The sequence below is a fragment of the Seriola aureovittata genome, chromosome 6 (assembly GCF_021018895.1).
Source record: "Seriola aureovittata isolate HTS-2021-v1 ecotype China chromosome 6, ASM2101889v1, whole genome shotgun sequence".
NCBI lineage: Eukaryota > Metazoa > Chordata > Actinopteri > Carangiformes > Carangidae > Seriola > Seriola aureovittata.
In genome coordinates this window covers 17,247,830-17,272,782 of record NC_079369.1, presented here as the reverse complement: position 1 = coordinate 17,272,782, position 24,953 = coordinate 17,247,830, and the positions used below count along the sequence as shown (strand labels likewise).

General features: G+C 39.9%; 1 protein-coding gene across 1 annotated transcript in view; it reads left to right on the top strand.

Annotated features, from left to right (window-relative positions):
- kdm4b (lysine (K)-specific demethylase 4B) overlaps positions 1-24,953 on the top strand; it is a 43,837-nt gene that overhangs the window by 6,667 nt on the left and 12,217 nt on the right. Inside the window, exons 6-14 of the mRNA XM_056378724.1 lie at positions 6,616-6,665; positions 11,364-11,467; positions 13,894-14,031; positions 20,608-20,804; positions 21,121-21,368; positions 22,030-22,265; positions 22,770-22,890; positions 24,030-24,190; positions 24,354-24,558. Coding sequence (XP_056234699.1) covers positions 6,616-6,665; positions 11,364-11,467; positions 13,894-14,031; positions 20,608-20,804; positions 21,121-21,368; positions 22,030-22,265; positions 22,770-22,890; positions 24,030-24,190; positions 24,354-24,558 — 1,460 coding nt within the window. The remainder of the gene's footprint in view (positions 1-6,615; positions 6,666-11,363; positions 11,468-13,893; positions 14,032-20,607; positions 20,805-21,120; positions 21,369-22,029; positions 22,266-22,769; positions 22,891-24,029; positions 24,191-24,353; positions 24,559-24,953) is intronic.

Below are 24,953 nucleotides of genomic sequence, written 5' to 3'. Positions count from 1 at the left end.
TGTTTGTTTCATCTTGATGCTTTCTGTATAGGCCGAACAATGTCACTTGTCATTTTCAAGTTTTATAGTCTGTGCTTGCTGCACAGCAGTGTGTGTCAGTATAGTTAGTGGTCATATAGCTGTTGTTGACAGCAGTAACAATCACTTTGCGATTTTCACAAAACTGGTTGGACTTGATTGCAGTGATACTGACAGAACCTGTATGGCAAGCAGCACCTGACATGTTGGCACTGTTGTACTGTGATAGCACAACAGCCTGATGATACTGCCTGGCGGGTAGCGTCTGGTTAACAGCACCACCTAAAGTTCTCGTGGAGCCTAACTGAAGTTGGGGTAGCACAGCCACGATGACTCAAACTGAATTTTCTCACTCGAGTTTAATTTTAAGAACCACCGGTAGAGTAATTTGTAACGAATACCAGCTCATTACCGTTGGATCCAAACGGTCTGAGCATCACTAGTATCAAGCAGTTCTTTATTGATTAAAGCTAACAATGGATACAGGGTTGAGTGTATTTTAACTTCTGTTGCTTCCTCTCAACTTTGTGTACTGAAAACATGATTTTTAAATGGTAATTTGGTTGTAACTTGGTTGTGGATGTACTGATATTAATAAGCAGACCTCTTGTGTGTCATGTACAAGCAGGAACCTCTGTCCCTGTTCCAAATACTCTTCCTATGTCATTTTTCCTGCTGTTGCACCCGCTCTGTAGTGTGCATTAGGGGTCCTCAACGTATTTGTCTTAGTGAACCAGTCCAAAGCAGTTGTAACAGGCCAGGCTTGAGGGTAGGAAGTTTCTGTTGCATAAAACCTTGCAATTCTGTGCCAACTACATAATTCACAGATTCATGTTTTAATCTTGTGTTTCTGGAACAGTAAACTTATGTACTTGCTTTACTGAGTCGTTTTTTTGAGAATCTCTGCTTTTAATACATGGCCATTAGTTTGAGCGTGCTGCTTTGTGCTCGCAGCACTGAGGCTTCTCATTGGCTATTTCACCATCGGAGGGTTCCTTATTTGGCAGGTAAACTTTTGAGATATTTGATTGTGCTTGACGTCTGTTTGTTTTACAATTGTGCTTTGACTTTTAGGTATTAGGACAAATGCTTCATGAATAATGCTAGAATTCAGTTTTGTTTTTCTACTGCTTCTTCTACCGTTTTTTGTCATTTTGTTTTAGAATTCTTTGCAAATAGTTACCTCTTTTGTTGTCTCCTCAAATCCCGCTTGTCTTCAAACTTATGCAGTAAATCTCTGAAGAATGTTGAAACCATGACCTTACCATGAGTCTTACTGTTGTTGTGAAATTCAAGGTTTTATCCTAAGTTCACTCTTGCAAAGGCACAGAAAGTTTGCTTAAACCATGTGTAGCAGATGGTGTACAGTATAGGAACCTATAGGGGTTTGAGTGTTGTTTTGCTTGCTGGCTTTCTATTCTGTGCATCATTACATTTCCCTTTGTCTTTCTGTCATTCAACCCTGCTGGCCCCTGGTCCCCGAAAAAAAACAAAAACCTTTTCCTTTTCTACCCCTTGATTTTCTCTTGTGCGCAAGTGTGTGTGTATGTTTTCTCTTCTTTCCCTCAATATTTTTTTTGATCTTTGGCACGGCAGGTGGTGAGCAGACTCAACCCAGCCTTGGAACACTCAGAAATACAGTATTAACTCCTTGTGTGTGTGTTTACATGTATGTGTATGGCTTCCCTTCTCTGTTCGCTCCATTTGATTCCATCATCCCCCCTCTCCTGTCTTCCTCTCAGAGTGGAGTACTCCGCGTGTGTATGTGCGCGTGTGTGCGCGTGTGTGTGTGTGCACGCACGTGTGTGTTCTGTGTCTGTGATGTGATCTCATTAAAATCATCTGCCTGTCTCATTTTCACACCTCTCACTGAGAGTGGCTATGTATCTTTTCAACTCACTGTAAACGTATGTGTGTGTGTGTAGATAAAAATGACATTCATCGAGCTGTGATTTTCAGCCTGGTGTTCAACAGGAGCTGAGCTCAGTGGTGGCTGTGCCATTTCTTGTAGAGAACAGTACAGGTTTATGCCTGCATTATTCGTTAGCCTGGATGGCCGCAGTTGGTATCAAACCCTTAATCTGATCAAATATTTAGCTGATGTATTTGTTTGATGTGTGCTAAATGTTTTGTTACCATCTTGCTCATGAACATTTAAACGGGTAGCCCTTGTGGCATGATTTGAATCAGTGATGTACCGGACCAATGCATAGGGCCAACATCAGTAAGGTTGTGGAAGCAAGTGTATACAGTATTTTTAAGGACACTGATTTTAAACATCAGGGGCCTTGACGCTGTCAGTGTATGGTCTCACATAGAAAATAATAGGTGCAGATGTTTTGATGTGCATTACAGGCTACAAGTGTTTGTTGCTCTTTGAAAATACACCAGTATATTGTTTTTACAAGAACCTCATTAATACTGCAAGAGAAAAACAAATATATAAATATTCAAACATATCATAATATACAGCTACTTATAGTGCATATTTATTTCTCTTATTGATTTGACAAATTTGATTGTGTGGCTTTTTAAAATACATCTGCTTTTGCGGAGTCTGAAGTTTGCCAACACATCTATGCATTCTGACTTTTTTGCTTCTTTTCTTGCTTTCTTCCTCTTTATACTTCCGTTTAGTTTGCCCCCGCTGTCATCCCTGTCAGTTAGACTAATTAACTCCCAGATAGATGGATGCACACCATTCATCTTCTTTTTAAAGCACGTACTTGTCTCTCTCTCCCTTTTACTCCCTCTCTCACACTCTAAATTGAATCATTTTCACTTTTACACTTGTGGGGTCCTTACAGGCTGTTAAACAGACCATGCCCTTGACACACACACACACACACACACACACACACACACACACACACACACACAAACATGGATGTGTAAAATCCTTGGCAGTCACTTTCACCCTGTCTTTATCCCTCCCATCATTCTCTTTCTCTTTATTTTTATTGCTGCAACCCTCTCAATCACCCATCTACCTCAACACACACCAGTAGATGTGCTGTCAGATAAAAGATTACCTCAGAGCATGTGAGGGGAAGGTAGGGAAAGGCTGACGAACGAAAATTGAAAGGGATGTTCTTCCTGGGATGGGATCAGTTTCTTATGAATCCATCAGTCCTCAACCTCCTCTATAGTCTTTGACAGTTTTTCCCCTTTGTCATAGCAAAAAGTCTGAATATTTTCAGGTTTTCCTTTTTAAGAATTTTGCAAAAAATTCTAAAATTCAGTTTTCACTTTAGCTTTATGGGATTTTGAGTGTAGATTGATGAGAGATAAATGTTTTTTTTTTTTTATTTGAGTAAATGGCTGCAACATAACAAAATGTGCAAAAGGTGAGGGGGTTTGAACACTTTGTGAATGCACTGTAAATCATGAGTTTTATATAAATATATATATTTTTTTGTACAGTGGGAGTCACTTTTCTTGAGAAATGATAGAAATGGCTTTCAACTGGAAAACACTAAGGAGAATGCATAATATTCTCAAACTGAAGGAACGCACAACAACGCAACGTACTGTGCCACCCTTCATGCTGTCAAGACATCTTAATTCCACCTGCTAGGAACACTGTCCCGCAATAGATAAATCAGCCTTCCTCAGAGAGGTGGAAAAGTTCATGCCTTCATTTGCTGTGTGTTGTTTTATTTGTGTGTTTCTCTCTCTGCTGCCGGGGTGACAGACGTGTTGTTGCCATGGCAACCGTGGCCTTAGGAGGGAGGGAACAGGAGGAGACGCGCTGATCGGCTGATTTGTTTAGTTTGATGCTGGGATGGAAGGGATCATCTGAGGGATGTTCTCTAGCGTAGGCTTCTTTGAAATTCGTGCACATTTACACAGTAAACTCTGGAATGATGCTCCCCCAGGACAAAACATCTCTAAAGGAATACTTGAACATTTTAAGAAATGTACTGATGTGCCATCTAACTGAGAGAGATGAGAAGATCAGTATCAATTTCATCTTAGACTTATATCCATGATATGTTTAGACTAGCTAAGCACAAACACTACAACACATTATTTAATACCCACCTTTTTACCTCCAGTATGTGGATGAATCCCATCGTAACTTCAGACCTGACATCGCTATGATGAGTGCAGTGGGAGTTTAGTCTATTCTGTTGTTTTGAGCAGCCTAGCCATTAAAAGGCACATTTTACTAATGCAAATAACTGCTCACAACACACATCATAGGACACACAAAAAAAGCTTTGTGAATATTTAAAATCTTTATGGACTGTAGAAAAACAATGATGCAGGACGGTTTGTGTGGTGTAGTTGGTGGCCATCAACAAGGAAGATACAGTGTATTGCCAAGGTTGTTGTAAAAGTAAATATGTCTCTGTGATGCACATGGCAATGAGACAAAGAGTGCTGTATCTGGTCATATTGAGACTAATGTGAAGGAGCAGTTAGAGCATTAGGTTGGTATTTCAAAACCAAAACCCTAGGTCAGGTTAAAGTTATCTCTGACCAATAAAGTGAATCACCAACTGCCATTTCTCTTGCTGTTCTTTGTCTGAGAGCCACAGGACAAATTACAACTCTTATTGTATAACCTGATTCATTTTAGTGTCGTAGTCATTGCCCATTATCTTGTGTGCTAAATGCACAACACATAGAGAAAGATTATGTACTTAAAACTATACAAAAATACAAAGGGTAGTTACCTGGATATTAACTAGACCAGTTACAACTCTGAGATAATAACCTGAATTCAGATAATAACCCTGCTTCCTAATTGGATTAAGGACTTTGGTCTAGAGCTTCTGATGTTGGATAGTCGAGTAAATATAGGTTATAATAATAAAACATTGAAGGATGCTGCCCCTCTCTGAAGTTCAAAGCTTTTGTCGACAGGTGGCAGTGTGGCTCCATGTCCTGGCTCCTCCGACTCAATTTATTTTCTTTACCCCCCCCCCACTCTGTCTTACGCTCTTGGTCTTTCTTTTTCTTTCTCTACTTATGTGTGGTTGCATCTCACCATCACCCCATCTTTGTTTCTCGCCCTCTATTTCTCCATTTGTTTTAAACATCCATGTGGCTGTTGAGGCTTGAGTAGGAAAGGATAATAGTTCATTGCCTCGGGTCTCTTGAGGCTTATGCAACCCAGAGGAAATAATTTCAGTAATAAAAAGTATTGTAATAACTTCACAAATGAATGGATTAGATCTGAGCTTTGCTGGCTCCCTCCCACTCTGTATTACAAATAAACTCGCTTTCTAAATGTAGCGTCTGATATTTAGTGTAATGATATACTTTACAGTGCCTACCTCCTGTATTAACATTACAAACACTGACTTCTTGGTAATGTTAGTACCCAGCTCTAACCGTGGAGCAACACAGAATCAGGGCCACAGGGCTACCGCATTTGTACAGTAATAAAACAGAAACAAAGTGGAAGGAGGAAAAACAATGAAATATTATGAATGAAACAAAGCAGCAAAAAAAAAAAAAAAAGTTGTAGCAGATCAAAGCAATATGATAAGAAATTAACCCCCCCCCCCAAAAAAAAACAAAAAAAACAAACCCTCAACCCAGACCCTCCGAACATTGACAAGAATAGTGATTTGCATGATGAGTGCATGTGTAAAAGAGAAGGGGAGGGAGGGGCAGTGAAGTGTACAGCATGGGTAATTTAATTTCTTAAAACGGTAAGTGCTGAGGGCTGTGAAATAACCCTGCACTCCCAAAACATTCATTTCTCCTGGTCCTGCCCTTCATCGGTCATTTGATCTTTTCCACCACCCTTTGTGTTTCCCCTTCTTCCTCCCTTCAAATTATAGCTTGTTTCTTTCTAGATTCTATCTTCTATCTAGTATCTAGACAAGGCTGTTGTGTAGGGCAGCAGTTTTTTTGTAAGGTACATTCAGAAATATGTCCTCTTGTTATTCATGCTAATTTGATTGCTGGAGTGATTTAGTGTTCCTTGTTTTTTTTTTCATGGTGCCAACTGTACAGACGTTAGGTAGCTAGCTAGTGATGTACACATGGACAAGTGTGTCTGTACTGTGTCTAATTTCTGTGCATTTAGATTTATGATCATTTTGATACATAAAATACAAATATTTTGCTCAAGGTAAAATATTCTTTACTCGAAAGGTCGCGTCTTTGCCTCATTCCGTATGCCTCGCATGAATTTGTGTCTATTTGCACCTTTGCATTGATTTTATATACTATTGTGTTACCTCCACCTCTATGGGAAGACTCTTCACTGTTGTTTAGTTTACCTTTAGAAGTTGTTGAAAATAGTGGTTTCATGATATGTTCAATACCAAGAAGGCAGCCCAGGTACAATTTGATCGGCGTACAGCTTCTATTTTTACAACTGTTTTACTTGCATCAATAAGGTCTTAAAGTATATTTAAAAAAAAAAAAATATTATATACATGTTAGAGATATTCTAGGGCAATCTACAAGTTAAATAATAGCAAAATACTCAGAATGATTTATGTGTCTTCCTTGACAAGCATGTTTTTGATGTTGCTGTAGAAACTTGTGTCCTTCTGGTAACAAGACAGCCAGCCTTATTAATAGGAAAACCTTTCACTAAACTGATCCCCTTTTTACTCCCTCTGTCTGCAGGTATGCCATCCCACCTGAGCATGGCAAGAGGCTGGAGAGGCTGGCACAAGGTGAGGAACTGAGGATGTACTCAGTTAAAATCATTTTATTTTGCCATGTTCATTTTACCCCTTTATACCCTGCTACCCTGCTGTCTTTCTGTTTGTCAGTAATGCACCTTAAATGAAGGGGAAAGTGCTTCAGACTATTAAACACACAAACAGCATTAAACTGTACACATGCTACACAAGACATGCACAGAATACACACTAACATACAACCAAAGCTCGCTTACCTGTTCTCCCTTGCACTGGTGAATAAAGTAAAGTAGCAGTTCTCAGCTACAGCCTGTCTCATCCCCCTTAAGCACAGCATGCACTGCATTGTTAAGAACCCTTTACCACTCACAATAAACAACCTTTCTCCAGTTTCTTGTCGGTGTCAGTGGTCCTCACAGTAAACAGTGTGGTACATGCTGTGGTTAAATGTGCATGTATTCAGTGGATGAGAAACTTTTATATCCCGCTTTCTCACCACATATAAAAACATAGATTTCTTTGTCACCTGGCTGTGCTAAGATAGAGCTTGAGAAGGAAGAGCAGCTTGAAGCGGTTAGCGTGTGCACTCACTTGTACTAAAAAGATCAGGAGGGCTGTAGATGCTGAATTTGGAGGAAAGGCTGGCTGTGCTGAAGCCAGCAACATCAACTATCTGGACTGCAGAAAGAGGAGGAAACCCATGAAGCTCATACAATGAAAATGGTGATCAAGACTGTGCGTTGATCAATTGTCTATGGTGCTGAGCAAGCATGGGCTGCTGCTATGTTGTCTTCATACTTGTTACAACCTGTTTTATGACAAAATTAAATACATTAGAATCAGTTTTATTGAATCTAATTTACTTTACTAATTTAAACATTTACATAACATGCTTTTGTGAATGTTATAGCTAGAGGTGGTTCTGACATTATGCTCTTGACTCAAATTTTAAATAGTGTCTGATTCAGATAAACGGGGACTGAAGTGAGAAAGTCTTAAGCCAGTCTGTCTTTAGTGTATCGTCAACCATCTGCCCCTCTCTCTGGTGTAAGATGTCTGCTTGATTCGCTTCCCTTCCTTTCTTCCAGCCATGTTCCCCTCCTCCTATTCCCTGTTTTGATCAATGAAGATTACCTTGTGTACTGCATGTTGTCCAGAATGAGGTTGAAGATATGGGGAACGATGACGGAGAGTTGTCCAATTCAAACTACATTAAATAGACACACTGTTTATCCTTGTTGCTGCGAAGAGCTGCTGAGAGCAAATCAATAATCACCAATGCATTGCCTCTGTCACTTGCTATCCTCCTTTTATACTGGACTGGCTGGAATATCTAATGCAGTATGTGACATGTGACAGACAAGCAGTCTTTGCAAATGAAAAAAAGACCCAGCTCTGTGCAGGTAATATTAAATACAATACATAAAATGCAGCATAATTTATGTTAAAACAGTAGCTATATGCATATGTAACCACATAACAGTTGTCTCGTGGCTCGGACTATATAAATAGACGTATTGCCATAGCAGGAAAATCACAGGTTTAACTCAACATAAATTATTGTTCCACGACAGAGTCGCTGGAACTGGTAGACCTAAATGAACTTCGGGCACTATTCATGTTGTTATGTTCTGTGTTATTCAAAATCCTGATCATTAGCAGTGATTATGCCACATTTTTTTCACCCTAACCCTTGAAGCAGTGTCTGATTCACACTTCAGATACCTTGTGAAACCCTACAAAAATCAGTATTAAGAAGAACCACTGCCTTGGATAAAATAGACCAATTTCAAAGCAGACATTAGTACCATTAATAATGGCTGTTTTCTGTTTACTTATTTCAGTTCCAAAGCCCTTGTGCTGTGTCTTGACTTACTGCTCAACCTAAATGGAATGGGACCATAATTAGGATCATTACTTCCACCTGTGCCTTTCCTACGACTCTACCTCAAGCAGATTTGAACTTTTAGCCATGCATTCTTTGTCAGGTGCACTGATGCTGTGTTTATCCTTTCAGTAAAGTTGCAACTTAACAAGTCAGCAATGAGTTGTTTATCTTCCCTAGCTGGTTGGGACAAGTCACTTAAAGTAGTCTTCCAGTTAAACTTTTTAAGTATTCTGTATTAGTATTTTAAGCTTGTCCACTGAGTAGTTCTGAATCTGCACCTGCAGTGATCAAAACACATAACTAGAGTCAGTGAATCCGATGTTTGCTCAGTAGATTAAGTGCATTTTAGTTGATTTAAAAAAAAAAAAAAGAATTATATTATGCAGTAAAATAGATTTAAGATAATTTTTTTGTGTGTAACATCTACCATATATCATGTTTTCTGTCATACTAATGATCATTTTCAATGAGACTGGTGAATAGTAGTTAAATAAAGTTGAATAGCTTTGATAAGGGATGTGAAAGCATTCAAATTTGACAGCCAAAAATTCAATTAAATTAAATACAAGAATCATAAATGTGATAAAATTCTATCAAACTGTGTCATCATCCTTCATGTTGGCATTCAGTTTTCAGTCACTGTCAGATTGCACCCTTCCTCTCTTAGCTAAGCAGCTGGCAGTGGGAGGAAAGCAGTGCCAACGTTATTTAACAAGCACCCACTGACCTATCAAAGCCATCGTCTGCACAGGCAGCCAACTGTTTACGAGGTCCTAAAAAGACAGTTATGAGTGTAGTAGGAATGCCTAATGGGCCTGGAACAATGGTCTTGTTACTTGAAAACTCCTCTCCAAACATTTGACACGACGACAGCCGTTGCTCTTATCACTCCTCATTTCCGCATTATTTCAGACTTTTTGGATTTTGGAGGGGAGGAGGGGGGCTACTAGGTTGGAGGCAGGAACTTAATTTTAAAACTCAAAAGGACAGAATGAAGCCTTTAAGTTAATGTTACCCCACGGAGAGCTCAGAGAGCCAGCTGCATTTTAATGGGGATTAATACCCGGGCTGTGTCGGCACATTATTCACCTTTATCAGCTCCAACAAGCAGGCAGGCGATGAGAGAATAGAGACCCTCTCTCCCTCTCTTGCTTTGTAGAGTAGAACAGAGGCTGAAACAATGCAGTGAAAATGAAGGATGAAATGGGTGCCGATTATACTGTCAGTCACATTAAAGTTTAACTGGGTGGAGGCTGGGATGGACCCCCCTTTTAGGCGCTGGTGGGTACAAACAGTAAAGAGTGGGAGAGTGAGTGATGGAAGAGAAACTCTTTCTTTGATTATGCAGAGGCCATCTGAGTTTCTCTGTCTCCAAGAGCAAAAGTGAGCCTTTGTTTTAGAGAGAGAGTTGGGACTTTGAAGACCTAAAATGTCAGAGTGGTTTTAAGAAAGCAGGGTTGTTTTGTAACACAAAAGTTAACATTGCTAAGTTTCAGCAGCTGTGTAAGTGGACTTTTGCAGATCAAAAAAGTAGTAGTTGCAATCACACATTTGCACATTACACAATTTTAGTAGTCTTGTAAAATACCATGACTGCAGAATTCTTTTTAATGACCTTGGGGACAGAGCCATCAACAATTAAAGGACAGCAGTTTAAGACCTCATTATATTATTTTTCAGTAAACAAATGAAACGATGGTTAAGATAATTGGCAATCTTTCAATTTTAGTGCTGGCTCTTGCACAATTTCAATACACATTTTTTTTTTTGACTGCAAAGCAGATACTCTTCAGGCAAAGGTTTTCACTTTGGTTGTGCAGAATGGGATAAGTGTTTGCTCCCAGTTTCAGTTTTGTGCTGTTCTCTTTCTTTGTGCCATCATGCGATCCATCAGATTTCCCCAGAAATCCAACCTGGAGGCCAACAAGCAATCAATTTACATACACTACGGCAATGTGATTATTCAACACTTTAGGCAGTAAATTCATTCACTCCCATGTCAACAGAAAACCAGATTTCCTTTTCCAGGTTGTGGGATTAACTATAGTCAGTAAACACATTTACAATTCTGCTGTATACAACTGTTTAATTGGCAGTACTTATCTAGCATTCTTCAGATGCTTACCTGCCAATTAAGCCTGCCTGCAAAACTACCAAAAATGTTGTTAAAGCAGCATCATATCAGCTCTCTTACTAATCACACACTTCATTCCATTACTTAAATAGAAATAACCACATACACAGTAAAATAAATGTACCATAGAAACCTACATACTGATTATACACTGTGAATGCTGTACATCAGATCCAGAGTTTAGGTGATTGGTGCTTCATAGCTTTTGACTGTATAATAAGTGATTAATGATTTGCTCCATTAGGTTGTTAGAAAATAGATAATTCCTGTAGTATACAATAGCTGCATTTATAACACCTATCACACATATAGTATCTCCACAGTATCTATTGTCTGTTCAGCTGCCGTGTTATCTGAAGTTTACCTTTCACTGACAATCTTGTGCCATTTGACAAGCAGCAAACACAGGGCTGGATATTGTGCCATTGTAGGACCAGGAAATAATTATTATAATTGAAGGCTTTTATGAACAAGTGCTACAATTTGGTTTGAAGCAAGCTGTTTGATAAACAATGTTTGCTAGTGATTAAGTTATTCATTCATACACAACCCGTATTTGTAGATGTGCTACCATGCCTTGCCAATGCCTCTGGTATTGGTGAAGGTATTCATGGTTTTATGAGATAACTTGAGTTTCTCTCGTAGAATGTGTATCTCGATTATCAGTAAAATGCTCTGAATACCATGTGCTCACTGTGACCCTCCGCAGGCTTCTTCCCTGGCAGTTCCCAAGGCTGTGACGCCTTCCTTCGTCACAAGATGACGCTGATATCTCCATCCATCCTAAAGAAATACAGCATTCCATTTGACAGGGTGAGTGGCAACTAGTCCATGTTGCATGACATAAAAGGACATTTTATTAGTCACAATGACTAAAGTAATTTAAATTTTGGTCTGTGTTGTCTGTGTTATGGTTAGAAGGTTCTATGTTTTTACTTGACCTAGTATTAGATGACAGCCATGATGCTCGCACAAAGGTGGAGTCATAAATGGGTTGACACAGTGTCACTCATCATTCACTGTTCTCCACACTCTCATATGCTGACTCAAATGTGTAGCTGAACACTCCAGTGAGGAAAGCTAGTTTTTCATCATCCCTTGTCACAGGACTCTAATATTGTATCTACCATTTCAAGCAGCTAACAATATTAACTTGCATGTTTTTCAAGATAGAATCATTGTGCACAGTGCACAGGCCATGATAATTCTCATTACTTTAACTATAGTTACATGTAAAATAACTATAACTATATCTTTTTCAGTAATTACAAGTGTACCTTAATTGATTTTAGTACTCCCCCAACTCCCTATGTGATCAAGGACATGGTAAATTGTGATTTCACAGACTGATTGACAATGGAACTGATTTTAAAAAGAAATTGAAGATGTGTATTCCATACCTGCTCTTCCGTGTCATACCTTCTCAAGTGGGTCTTGCATAAATCGCAGAAGAGATGGGCTTGTTTTGAATGATGAATGACGGTTAGTGGCTCAGCTTTGACGTAAACACCACAACTGCTACAGGCTGTAGTATTGATACAGTATGAGTAATGATCTTCTCTGTCTATCATAGGAAATTAATTGGCTTTTTTCCGCCTCGCTGTTTATGTTCTATTCAGTAGGCAATATAAATCCTCACATAGAAAAAATGAATGGAAGGTTGAAGGAAAAAAAAAACTGGCACAGAGCAGGCATACAGAGTTCTCCTCTGTCAGCAGAGGGTTTCCCCCCACCCCATTTATCTTTTCACTCCCCCTTCAGGACGTCATTAACACAGCGAACATGTTACTTGTTACACACCTACAGTACCTTTCTCGATTCATGTGTAAAAATAAAACCGTCTTCTTGCGTCCTTGCAAGAGCAAAAAGGGACGTTTGTTATCTGAACCGCTGCCTTTAGTTGAGGAAGTTTATATCCCGCTCTCAGCCTCTACCCCTGTCTCTCCCCTCATGCCTGTCACCTTGTCTGGCTTGATGTGTCTCTTGATTGCCTCGATCCAGGCTTCACAAAGAAGTTGAGATCCACAGCCAGACATAGAGGGATTAAGTTTTGGGGCAACACATTAAAAAAGAATGTGCTTAACTTGTCCTCACATTTTTAAAAATTCTCAGAATAACACTGAGCTCATGGGAAGACGCTCAACACTTGGAGCAGCAGTCGTGTTAGGCTGAATTAATTTTGCTCGCAAGTCAGAAAAGTTTAGACAAAAGTTGTTACTGAGGAGTTGAACTCCTTGTTTTTATCCTTATAACCTAATGACAACTGTTGTGTACGTGAGATTCATGAGTAGTAGTAGAATATATTTTAGATTTAGATTAGATAATTTTTTAATGATCAGAAAATTAGGATTCAAAGCTGCAAGTCATAATTGGTTAAATCAAAAACATTACATTATAAATAAGAAAAAAGCAAAGCGGGCAGCATGCACACAGAGAGCTGATAATTTCAGCACTCGCATATATAAAACAGGAATGTACGAGCTAAGGTGAAAAGTCTAAATAGAAAGGTTATTCAGGTTATTCACTGTCGGGTGTCAATTTTAAGTACAATTTAAGTTTTAAGAGAGACAGCCGGGGCTGGTAAAACCGTAATGGATTTTTGACGGTCTACCGGAATTTGTCCGGGTGTGCCCGATGGCCGGTGCGGGCGCCTGGTTGGTGCATGGGCGTTGTACACCAGCGGCCTGTGTGAATATCAATAGGCAATAAAAATCAATCTAACTTAACCATATTTAGATAAATATACCTTTCTCTCTCTTCTCTTTCTTTTTCTCCTCCTGTCCCTGTCCCTCTCACCTCGGCTTGGTTTCATGTGACCTCACCTCCTGTATCCATTGTTTCAAATCGAAAGCCCTCTGCAGAGTCTTGTTATTGCAACTTAATTACATAGCAGCAGTGGCCCCCAACTGCAAAATGTATATAGCAGAAACATCTTCATAAAATTAAATAAAATTTCCAATAAGAGCGTCGCAACAAATGTAAGTGTTTAAGTGTTGTCTCCCAAACCAATTAAAACAAACATTAATAGTGGCCTTAATGAGAGACCTAATTAGTTTTTATTTAGCCAGTGGATTAATGAGATGCATAGTTGTCTTTATTGGATACAGCAGTAGACCCATGAATGTGACCAGGGATTTTCTTCATCTCCAGATGAATTTGATTGGGATTCAGTTGGAATTAGGTTCACATAACACAGATGGAAATTTATGTTTTATCATTTTTTTGTTATTTCTCAACAGATAACTCAGAATGAAGGGGAGTTTATGATCACCTTTCCTTATGGCTACCATGCTGGCTTCAACCATGGCTTCAACTGTGCAGAGTCCACAAACTTTGCCACTCTGCGCTGGGTAGACTATGGCAAGATGGCCACCCAGGTAAGATAAGACAGACTGATGGTATATCCTGTTCTGTAGCAATGACAAGATGTCACTGAGAGATAAAATTCTGTCCACTTTGTTAAATTTGTAAAATCTGGAAATTTAACTGAAAGTCATACATTTGTGTCTGGAAAGTCTCAAATTATGGGAAATAGTACATTTTTGTGTCTTTTTTGGAAGGATTGGAAAGGTAAAGCAGGTGAGCAGAAGTCACTTCTAAGGGAATGTAGGTCTACCTGAGTCAATATGGATGCTACAGCTAAATACCAGTTTGGATGTGGTATTGGCAGGTTGACTGGCTGGGGGAAAAAATTTTATAAATTATAAACATTTTCTCTAGATTTAGGCAGTTGTCAGAAAACTAATTGCATCAGCAGCGTCAGTGAAAAAAGGAATAAGATTTGGAGTGAAAGTAGACATATGGAAACCTGCACCTAAAATGAAAATCATCATCATCACACAAACACTCTGCAGGGAAATGTAGACACGCCACACGAGGAGGTTTGACCTGATGAGTGATTCAGCGGCAACTTGCTTGTCTGAAGGGATGAAGTAATAGATCATATCAAAATATAAAAGCAATGTCTCGTTCACTGCTGCACACCATCTGTTACCGACACTAACCATACCCTTGCATCCTTCCATTGACGCAAACTGCCTCTTTGCCTGTAGGCTGCTGAGCATGAAATTGACAGGGCATGGGTTGGTTGTGGACGGCAGCACAACCACAATGTCCCCTGGAAGAACCTCCCCCCTTGTCTCTTTTCAATACATTCCACTTCATTTTCCTGTTCAGTTCCTCCTGTCTTTCCTTGAGTGTTCACGTGTGTGTGTGTGTGTGTGTGTGTGTGTGTGTGTGTGTGTGCATGTGCGCACCCCATTTCCCAGCTTTTTCTTTACTTGGCTGCATGTCAGATTTATGAGGTGCCAGTTTGCAGAAGTACATCTCCCTGTTTCTCATTCTCGGCCTTCCTACGTTACCCATGTGGCCAGTTGTAATTTAAGAACCAGTAGTCCAGGCTCTAGCAGCCCCCCCCCAAACTGCCCAACCCAGTGCTCAAAGGAGCGTCTCCACTACACTTGTCTCAGTCTGATAAAGAAGAGTTGTCCACTCTGTACTGCTAATCCGAGTCGACAAATTGACAGCGCGGCACCACATGTAGAGAATCAGAGGAATGTGAAAGAGAACAGCTCAGCCAGTGAGACAGGCTCTTTCTGTCCGTCCGTCTTTCTCTTTCTCTTTCTCTTTGTCTCCTACACAGACATTTTCATTCTCTTAGGTTGGTGTGGTAGCATAGCGGTTACAGAAATTGTCTCGTAACCAGTGCTGCTTAAATTTAGTCCCAGCAGCACTCATTCTGTCTGTTCTCTAGCAAAATGCTGAACCTCACTGTGAATCCCTCTGAGTAAGAAGAGAGGCTCAACGACCCTTTGAGTATGGCTGGCAAAAATGGCATATGACCTGTTGGAAGTGAACTTTCTTCATTAATAAGTTTGTTCTAAAACTGATGTTAATGCAACATTTGTTGTTTTTTGTTAGTAACAGAAGCTTCTCTCTTGACAGGATTATCATGCTAAAAACTATACTGAAAAACAAAACAAAAATTATCTAAATTGTCTGGCTTTTGGCTTGTTCAGCAACTTCATTACTAGATTAGATTCGATGGCGTTTTTGCCATGGTTCTAGTTCTCAAGAGTGAATAGTGACTAAAAACACATCTAAACAGTGTATTTGTACAAACTATCAAAAATGATGACTGAAATGACTTGAAAGTCAGGTTTTTAAATACAGTACAGTGAGTATTCAAAAATTCTCTTGAATTGAATTTATTTTTGAATTCTTGAATCTAGATTGATGAGGGGAAAAATTAATTCCTAGATTTTAGAGATAGATATCATTTGGTTTATTATAGATAGATAGATAGATAGATAGATAGATAGATAGATACACAGGCAGTAGTTTTATATACCTCCCCTAAATCTTCTTGCTTGTCAACAAGGAAGTCTCTCACTCTCTCTCACTCTCTCTTAACTGTCCCTTTCTCTTATCTCTCTCTTATCCTTGACTCATCTGCTAACTCGTTCTCCTCCCTCTCCCATCCTTCCCCTACTGAGCTCTAGTCTGTCAGCAGCAAACGGGACAGTGAACAGTGGGGCTCTGTATCAAATTTGTCACTGTTTGGGGGCTGAGAAAGAGAAAGAGCAAGTGAGCTTGGACGTACTTCATATCTCAGTCTTCTTAAATACAAGCTCCTCAACTGCCGACCCATCTTTCTGACTTACTAAGTTAACACCTGCAGTCAAAGCAGCCCTAGTGTCAGTACTTCTTTCATGCTGTGTGTGTGCATGTACCGAGGTGTCATGTTAAGCCCGTCTCTCTGGTAAGTGGTTAAACTAGTTTGTTTGGAATGAAGAGGAAAATAAGTTTGGTAGAAAACAGCTCAGCAGTGAGCCAACTGAAGCACTGAAGATGGTAGAAAGGATCTTGCAGATTATTTCTGAAAGTAGTTATGTCTGCCGAGCCATTAATGTTGTTCAATGTTAACAGTTTCTGTGTTATGGATCTATAGTATTCTCAATGAGAGCCTTTCTCTGTTCATTTGGTGCTCAGTCACACTGTTCCCTGAGGTTTCCAGGGCGGTTTTTTTTTCTGTCTGAGAGAGGAGCAGAAATCATCCTCCCAGTTCCCAGACTAAATCACATCACTTTTTCATCTTGAAAGTGAATTGCAGATGACTCACTCCATCTTTTTTATATTTGTTTGCAGACTTGTCTTGTTTTGGCGAGCCCAGACATGCTGTGATTGGACATGCTGAATTTTTATTAGGCTTTATGTGCAACCTATGTCAACGATAACCAATAAACAAAATGCGCTCTCTTAGTAGTAGACTTACTGCATTATTAAACGGGTAAGGGACGATGATTGGTCTTACATCAAACACTGCTTAGAGCCCAGAACAAACTGCCCACAGAAAAAAAACTCACATCCTCAATAGGAAACATAATAAAATTGGAAAAATAATTGACCAAGACCATTAAAAGAAGATTATCTGCCACACAAACCTTTACAAGGGCAGTTGGTGTCATTAGAGTTTCACAGTAAGTATGTCACACACACTCAACAAAGATGTTTTACCTAGACTTTCATTATCACATTAGAAACCTGTGATTTCACCCATAATGACACCCATAATCACAACTATGCTCTAGGTGTTTGTAAGATGTGAAATAGCCCAAAGGCAGAATTTGCCACCTTTAACCCCAGTGCATTACAGATATGACTTGAAGCAATTTAAACTTGCAATTTCTAAATTAAAATTTTACTGATATCAAGCCCTAATGAACCCACTTGCTTATTAAAGTAGCACAATAACATAACAAGCACAGAGATATCACTGTGTCTTAATGTTATTGAAAGATTAGACTCCTATCACGTTGTCTTGATATTGGTGATATAGCCTCTTATTTTCTCTACTGGGAAATGGACCACCCTGGAAGATGCTATTCCAGGTGGGGGAATTGCAACTTTTTTTCTGTTTCTAGTTAATTTACATTTTATGTAGTTGACTGTTGAGCTTATCTAAAGGATGGACACATCAAATCAAGACAGGCTCTGTAATACCCAGTCCAGCCTGTCACCATCCACTGCCAGTAGAGGGCAGCCATATTGTAATGAAGGACAGTCTTTAGTCGTGAGGAGAGGAGACCAGAGACTTCTGGCAGCACAGTGAGATTAGTGGATACTGTTTCATCACAGTTGAAATATCACTGACATTTACAGCAGAAAACTTGGTGCAACATAAAAATAAACTCGACAGATGCAGCAACACTGAACTGTATATACTGTTTGTTATGCACATAGTTGGGTCTGCAGTTGTGAAAGCCATACACAACTTACTAATTACCATTTCTACATTGCTTACTGATTTTTTTTTTTTTTTTAATCTTCCCCTTTTCTTTTCAGCACATTAAGCAGCTGTTGTTGATTGGGTTGTATATGAGGAGATAGAGAAGGGAAAGAAACAAGTGGGAGGCTAAGAAAAATGAGAGCAATTTAGTCATTATTTAAACTTGGTCAGCATTTTTCTGCAGGATGCATCTCAGTGAAAAACCTTAGAAACATTTATGGAAGAGACACACATGCAAAGATGGCTTCAGATAAGTTTTTGTCTCTTTTCACAGTATGTTCAATAGCATAAACAGCTGGATGATATACGGCCCTGCTGTTTGGTGTATTCTGCATTAAACTTCTTAACAGTTTTTAATTACCTCTCCAATCATTCCTTATTGTTTGGATCTTCTTCCTGGTTATTTATGTCCTCAGCAAAAGTGTGATCAAAGCAAGCATAAAGAATTCTGTATAATCAAAAGCTCACAGCTACTGTGAGTCAGGTCAGACAGGTCAGACTCAAGCCCTGTTTTGTCATTAGTACTTGGCGCATCCAGTCCACTGAGTCCATAGAAAGTCCCCAGGCTCTTGGTTTTCTGTTGCTGCAACAATTTAGCTTCATTAGGAGCCCAAGTATACTTCAGGGCTCATTGACTGCCTGCCTCAGGGTGAGTTTTTGTTTTCCCAGATCTTGTGCATCTCCAAATGTGTTTCCCTCCTTTAATTAAGTTTTTATATGATAATAAAGTGTAACTCGTCCTGGCCCCTGAGGATGGCAACAATCTCCATAACCTCTTAATAGTTACATAAAAAATAAAATGAGCCTTTATTCCCATTTACAAATGAAAACGGCAAATTTTGCAAGATGGTGTAAGGGTTATATTTATCTGGTGTTCTTTTGCGTTTGTAGTTTCCTGACACGGCACTGTTTCCACTAAAAGTTTCACAATGGTAACAATCAGTTGTGCCCATGCTCACTTGCTCCCATCTGCCCTCCCACTTCCCGCTCCAACACCCTCCACCCGACACCATATTTTAATGTTTCCGTCTGTCAAGTGGTGTCTAGATGAGATGTAGGCAGGATATTGTTTTGCTGGGGAGGGAGAGCTGCAGTGTTTCCAGTAATTGAACATAAGGCTCTCCGCACAACTCGGGAAATAATAGGGCCAGAATGTAATACAGCAAGCAAGGCACAAAAGAAAATATTTTCTTTCTTTCTCTCTCTCTCTCTCTCTCTCTCTCTCTCTCTCTCTCTCTCTCTCTCTCTCTCTCTCTCTCTCTCTCTCTCTCTCTCTCTCTCTCTCTCTCTCTCTCTCTCTCTCTTTGTTTGTTTCATCTCCTTCCTTTTGCTTCCATCATTCCCAAACTTCTTTTTGCTGTACCTGCCATTTTCCCTTTGCTTATATACAGCACTGTGGTTTCATTTAACAGCTCTGTCACTACAGTCAGCAGAATGATTCATTCACCGGCAATGTCATTATGAAGGTTTGTGGAGGCATTTTGAAGTCTTGAGTGGTTACCAGATGCAGCTGTCAGTCTCATTTACACTACATAGGAAATCTGCACAGTACCGCATTACCAGGTCTTATTACCTGCCTTATTTTATTCTCTACCACAGAGTAACTTTGCTTGATGCTACATATACAACAGCCCCCATGGGGCAACTGCTTGTTGGCAAGTCCAGTTGGGTTTTTGTTGTTAAAGTAACCCAAATGCTGCACTCTAAACTCTAAACTAAGCACATGCTGTTGTTTCGAGGGTAAATTGTGGCAAAAATACCTAAAATCTACAACAGTTGTCACCTCAGGTGTGTACTAACTGTCCCTATGGTTACAGTTATCGTGTCAGCTCAGGTTAGCTAACGAACCTGACTCTATTTAACTGCTCGTACACACTGCTCTTTTCAGTGCTTTTTCAGTGATGCAGAATTATGTACTATACCATTCAAGGCCAACTGTCATTAGTAAGTAAAGTTGTAAATCCTACACACTGGCTGCATTAATGTAGCCTAGATAATGTCTCTCTCTCAATATGACATTCCAAAAGCAGAATCTGAGAACATTCACAGTTTTAACTTTCATTGCATGTCTGTGAAGATTCTCAGTCATCGTGGTACGAGCTAAACAAAGGCAACTGGACTTCTTGAAGACATTACAACTCTCATCCAAAAGGCTTTTAGGTAGAATAGAGACATGTTCTTGGCTGAGTGCATAACACACCTCTTAAAAAATGGATGCAATGATATATTGATTATGAAACATTGGAAATTCTTTATATAAATCTAAGTTAAAGAAACATCTCTGCAAAATGTGATTTCTGTTTCTTTCCTCCCACTGTGGTGTTTTTTGTCTTTCTTCATCAGTTTGTCACAGAAGGTTGCCTCCTCTTTTCTAATCACTCACTGCTGAGTTGTGAGTCAAACATTTGTGACGTGTAGCTAAAATTGTGTAGCACCCCCTCTATATGTAGACAAACATCAGTATTCTACCACTGTGGAGGATTACGCTCTGAAAAACCTGAATGTGATACGACAGTGGTTCACAGGTGCCGTTTGACCAGGAATTAATATGCTTTTTGTTTGTTTGTTTGTTTGCTGTGGACAACTGTTTATTCCTGCCCTACCTGGAGCTATTCCCCACTCTAACATACAGTCATCTCCTCTGTCTCTGCTGTCCCCCCCCCAGTGTACCTGTCGTAAGGACATGGTGAAGATCTCCATGGATGTTTTTGTGCGCTGCTTGCAGCCTGATCGCTATGAGCTATGGAAGCAGGGCAAAGACTCCATGGTGTTAGACCATCTTAAGGCCACCGAGCTCAGCAGCCCCGAACTAGAACGCTGGAGGCAGCATCGTGTCACCTTCCGAGAAAACCTCCTCCGAAGGTGAGAGGTCAAGCTACATACACTGAATGATGTAGTTTCTCTATACATGATCATAGTATTTACGCCCTATTTTAGATGTGTGCCAATTCTAAAATTGCCATATATAACATGCACGAGTTTCTGAGGCAAAACCATGAATCAGATAAGCATTGAACTCAATAGACAAGAGTTTTATTGGAACCTCAAATTGTGTGGTTGAGGCTCTGCACTCATGTGGCCCTGGTGAAGATTTCTCTCCCACGAGTGTTTGTGTGTGTGTTCTCAAAAGGACATTATGTGAATCTCTTTACTCACCTGTCTCTCTGCACTATCCCAGGGCCATGCAGAAGATGAAGCAGTTCCGTCGTCTAAAGCTGGAGGAGGTGAAGGTGCTGGCAGAGGAAGGCATTGAACTAAATGCTGCTGAGTACCAACGTCAGGTGGAGGAGCGTGAGGCCCAGCGGAGGCAGGAGAGGGAGGAGCGTCTCGCCAGAGAGGCCATGATGACCCTGGAGGCCATGGAGCGTGAGGAGCAGGAGGCCGCTGAGGCTGCTGCTAAAGCAGCTGGGACTCCGGCCGTAGAGGGTGAGGATGATATTGGCAGTTAGATTGTAGTTTGTTTATGTAAACACACAAAACAAGAGATTCAGAGTGTAAGCCAAAGTGTAATACAGCATAGCACTAGATGAATGCAAAGAACTTTGTGTATTTGCAGCATGAAACCAGAGTAACTGCTTTGATTAAAAAAAAAAAATTTGAAATGGAACGTTCCAAATCCAAAGCTCTTTATTTCTCACCCCCTCAGCAAAGTCCCCATTCCCATAATCACTGTAAATCATCCAGTCTATTACCTTTTCACCTTCCTCTGAAGTTTTTTTCCTCCTCTTCTCTTTGCCAGCTGTGAGGGAAATTCTTCTCTATATCTCATGAATACAGAATAATTTAAGCAGAGTGAAATTGATTAAATGCTCCTTTACTTACTCTTTTTAATGTTCAAGGAGAATACTCAGTACATGTGCAAGTGACACAAAACTAATACAGAAATCATTTCTCATTTATACACTCCACACAACTCGTTGGCAGAGATACAGGAACAAAACTGTCCAGGTCGACATGACCGAGCCAAAACTTTCTTTTTTCATACATATCAGTAAATATTTACTCCCAGGTGCTTTCCTATCAAAGTCTACTAACAGTCTCACTTGTGAAATCAGTGCAGACCATGATCATGTTTTTTTTCACATAGCACAAGAACCTGAGGCCAAACCACAGAGCTTGACAGACGACAGTGAGAAAAAGAAGCAGAAAAAGCCAAAGAAGATGTCAAATACCCACAACTCCATCACTGGATTTGAGGAAGCATTTGAGCAGTTTGCTACATCTGGCATCAGGAATTCAAAGAACGCCATGGTCAGTCATCCAGAGGTTGGGAAACCTCTAACCTCAAGTCAGAGTGACATCCCAGCGGACAACAAGCTAGATGTGAGTGCCACCCTGGTGAGATTGTTCATGACTGAAAGTTAATAGATTTTTCCTTTTTGATTTGTAAAAGGCAAAGTTGCACAGTTTCTGGTATTTTATTGCACAAATGATGGAGCTTGCTGAAAATAGAGCTGGACATCTTCATCTTAACAGCTTTCTGCAACAGTTGCAGGTAATGCTGTTTAATTCAAGAAAAAAATCACCACAATATTACACAGTATAATACACAAATAAAATCCAAGAATCAGAATGTAGGATACTTTTATTAATGTGATTGCATAACAAATTAGCCTTATGTAGATAATGTTTGAAAACTTACAGCTGCACTAATGATACATTTTTCCAGTTGTTTTATGACTTTAACATATTTGCCCACAGCAAATTTACAAAATTGAAGTCAAGACTTGAACATGTTGAAAACAATATTATATATTTATATTTTCTGCTTCCCATTACAAGGTTAAAAACACACTCACATAATGAAACAAACTTATGTTTTATCAGGCATGCTACTCCAAGATGAAGATGCCAACAGAGGTGAAAAAGAGTCGCCGTCACCCCCTCAGCAAGCCACCCATGCGCTCCCCTCTGTCCATTGTCAAGCAAGAACCGACCAGTGACAAAGGTATGTGGTTCTGTGTCCATCGTTGCATATTTATTCAATCTTCAGTATATTTTAATATAGATATATATACTTTAAACTCAGGGGAAGTCACCCCTTCTTTAATGAGTTGCTAACCCACATACATAAATTTGATAAATCTGAGCTACAGTTGAGAAACAAGCTGTCATGTGGTGTAAATTCTGTTCAATTCTTCTTTGACATGAATAGAAATAAAAGTCAAAAGAGTGAGTTATAAAATAATTATTGAAATGAAACTGTTACAGATTCACAAAAATGTATCAAATATCAAAACATGATGTGCAAGAGCTCTATCAGTTGAACCCTCACAGTTCTCCATCCATCTTAGATCCTCCTTTTTTTCCCCCGTGCCCTCCTCGTTATTCATCTCACTCATTGTCTTCTCCATCACGGTACTTGAAGAATAAAGAAGACAACATTTTTGTTTTTGATTATTGATCTGGAGAAACAAAAACAAGCAGGACTAAAGCTCCCTGTGGGGATAATGAAATCAAGACTGCAAGGCTTCTTTTTCCTCTCCTCCCTCTTGACTTATTATTTATTTATTTTTCCCCATTTTCTGACTGACACTTATTGATCCGGGGATCATGACTTCCAATTACCTGCTTTCAAAGTCACTTTAAGTCGGCAGCAGGGGACCCGGCTCAGGGCCTGTCCTTCAGAAGAGTGGATGGGGGACAAGGAGAAAGAGAGGCCCGGTGGTGGGAGCAAAGAGAGAGCTAAATGGGAATCTTGTAAAAAAGATTGTCCTGCCTTCTTTCCAGGTCTAACAAACTGTCTGGATCAGTAGCTTAAGGGGCTTCACTGCTAAATTGATTCCTGGCCCACAGCAGAGAGTTGTTGATGTCTCTGCTATTTGTGTTCATCAGCCAATAATTCAGGAGTGTTGTTGTTGTTGTTGTTGTTGTTGTTGTTGTTGTTGTCTGGAACACAATCTGCTATTTTTGTCTCTTGGCAAGGGTCTTTCCAAAAATGCTTCATATGCATTTCCGACAAAAAAAAAGACAACAAATGATTAGTGATAATGAATCTTCTGACTTGTCTTCAGTATGTGTCACTTACCGCAGATGATGGTCTCCTTTTGCTGCAGAACTCTGATGTATTTTATTTCTTACCCGCAGAGCTGTCTTCCCCTATGCCACTTGACAGCAACATGAAGAAACAGGAGCACCTGTGGCAGAATCACTCACCCAACTTCCTGGCAGAGAAAGCCTTCAACATTGCAGTGGCAGCGCTCCAACCACACTGTGCTATCTGTTCACTCTTCTGCCCCTACACTAAGGTACAGCCACTCACTGCAGCAGAAATATGTGTTGAAGTAGTAATGGTAGTGATAGTAACAGTTAAGAAGGTTACTGGTGGTATTGGTGATGTTATTTCCATTCATCCCAACCTTATAAAAGGCTAACATATAATCACAATCATCTTTCTTCTGGCCTTTCCAGCCACAGAAAGACATCTCCGTTGCGAACGACACCCCGCGCACCTCCCCTCCCCATCATGGCAGTATGACTCGTCCGTTGGTCCCAGAGATGTGCTTCAGTGTCGGAGCAGGAAACACAGAGCCTCCACCCACCAACTATCACATTGGAGAGGATGGAACCAGTCTTCTGATCCGCTGTTCATCTTGCAAAATGCAGGTTCATGCCAGTAAGTATAAAATCTTTTAATACAGCAATGGAGTAATAAGTTGACATGATTTTTTTTAGATGAGCTGTATAAGTGAATCTGAGCAGAACACATTATTTGTAACCTGTTAATGAAAAATCAACAATCCTGAAGTTGCGTAAAGCTTTCTAGCTGAAGCAGCACCAGGATGTGAGTGTAGCCTCTGAGGCATAGATCATTTTGGTTTTTAAGGATTTTGGAATGTTGTCTTAGTACATTTGTCCCCATTTATTGTTTTTATGTAACAAATCTGATAAAAACCCTATGCCGAAAATTAGGCGGGGGTGGTACAAAGCCGCACAATGGGGAAGATATTTTCATTATCTCTCCAGCCACTGCGGGTCAAAGCCACTTACTCTATGCTTTTGAGAACATCT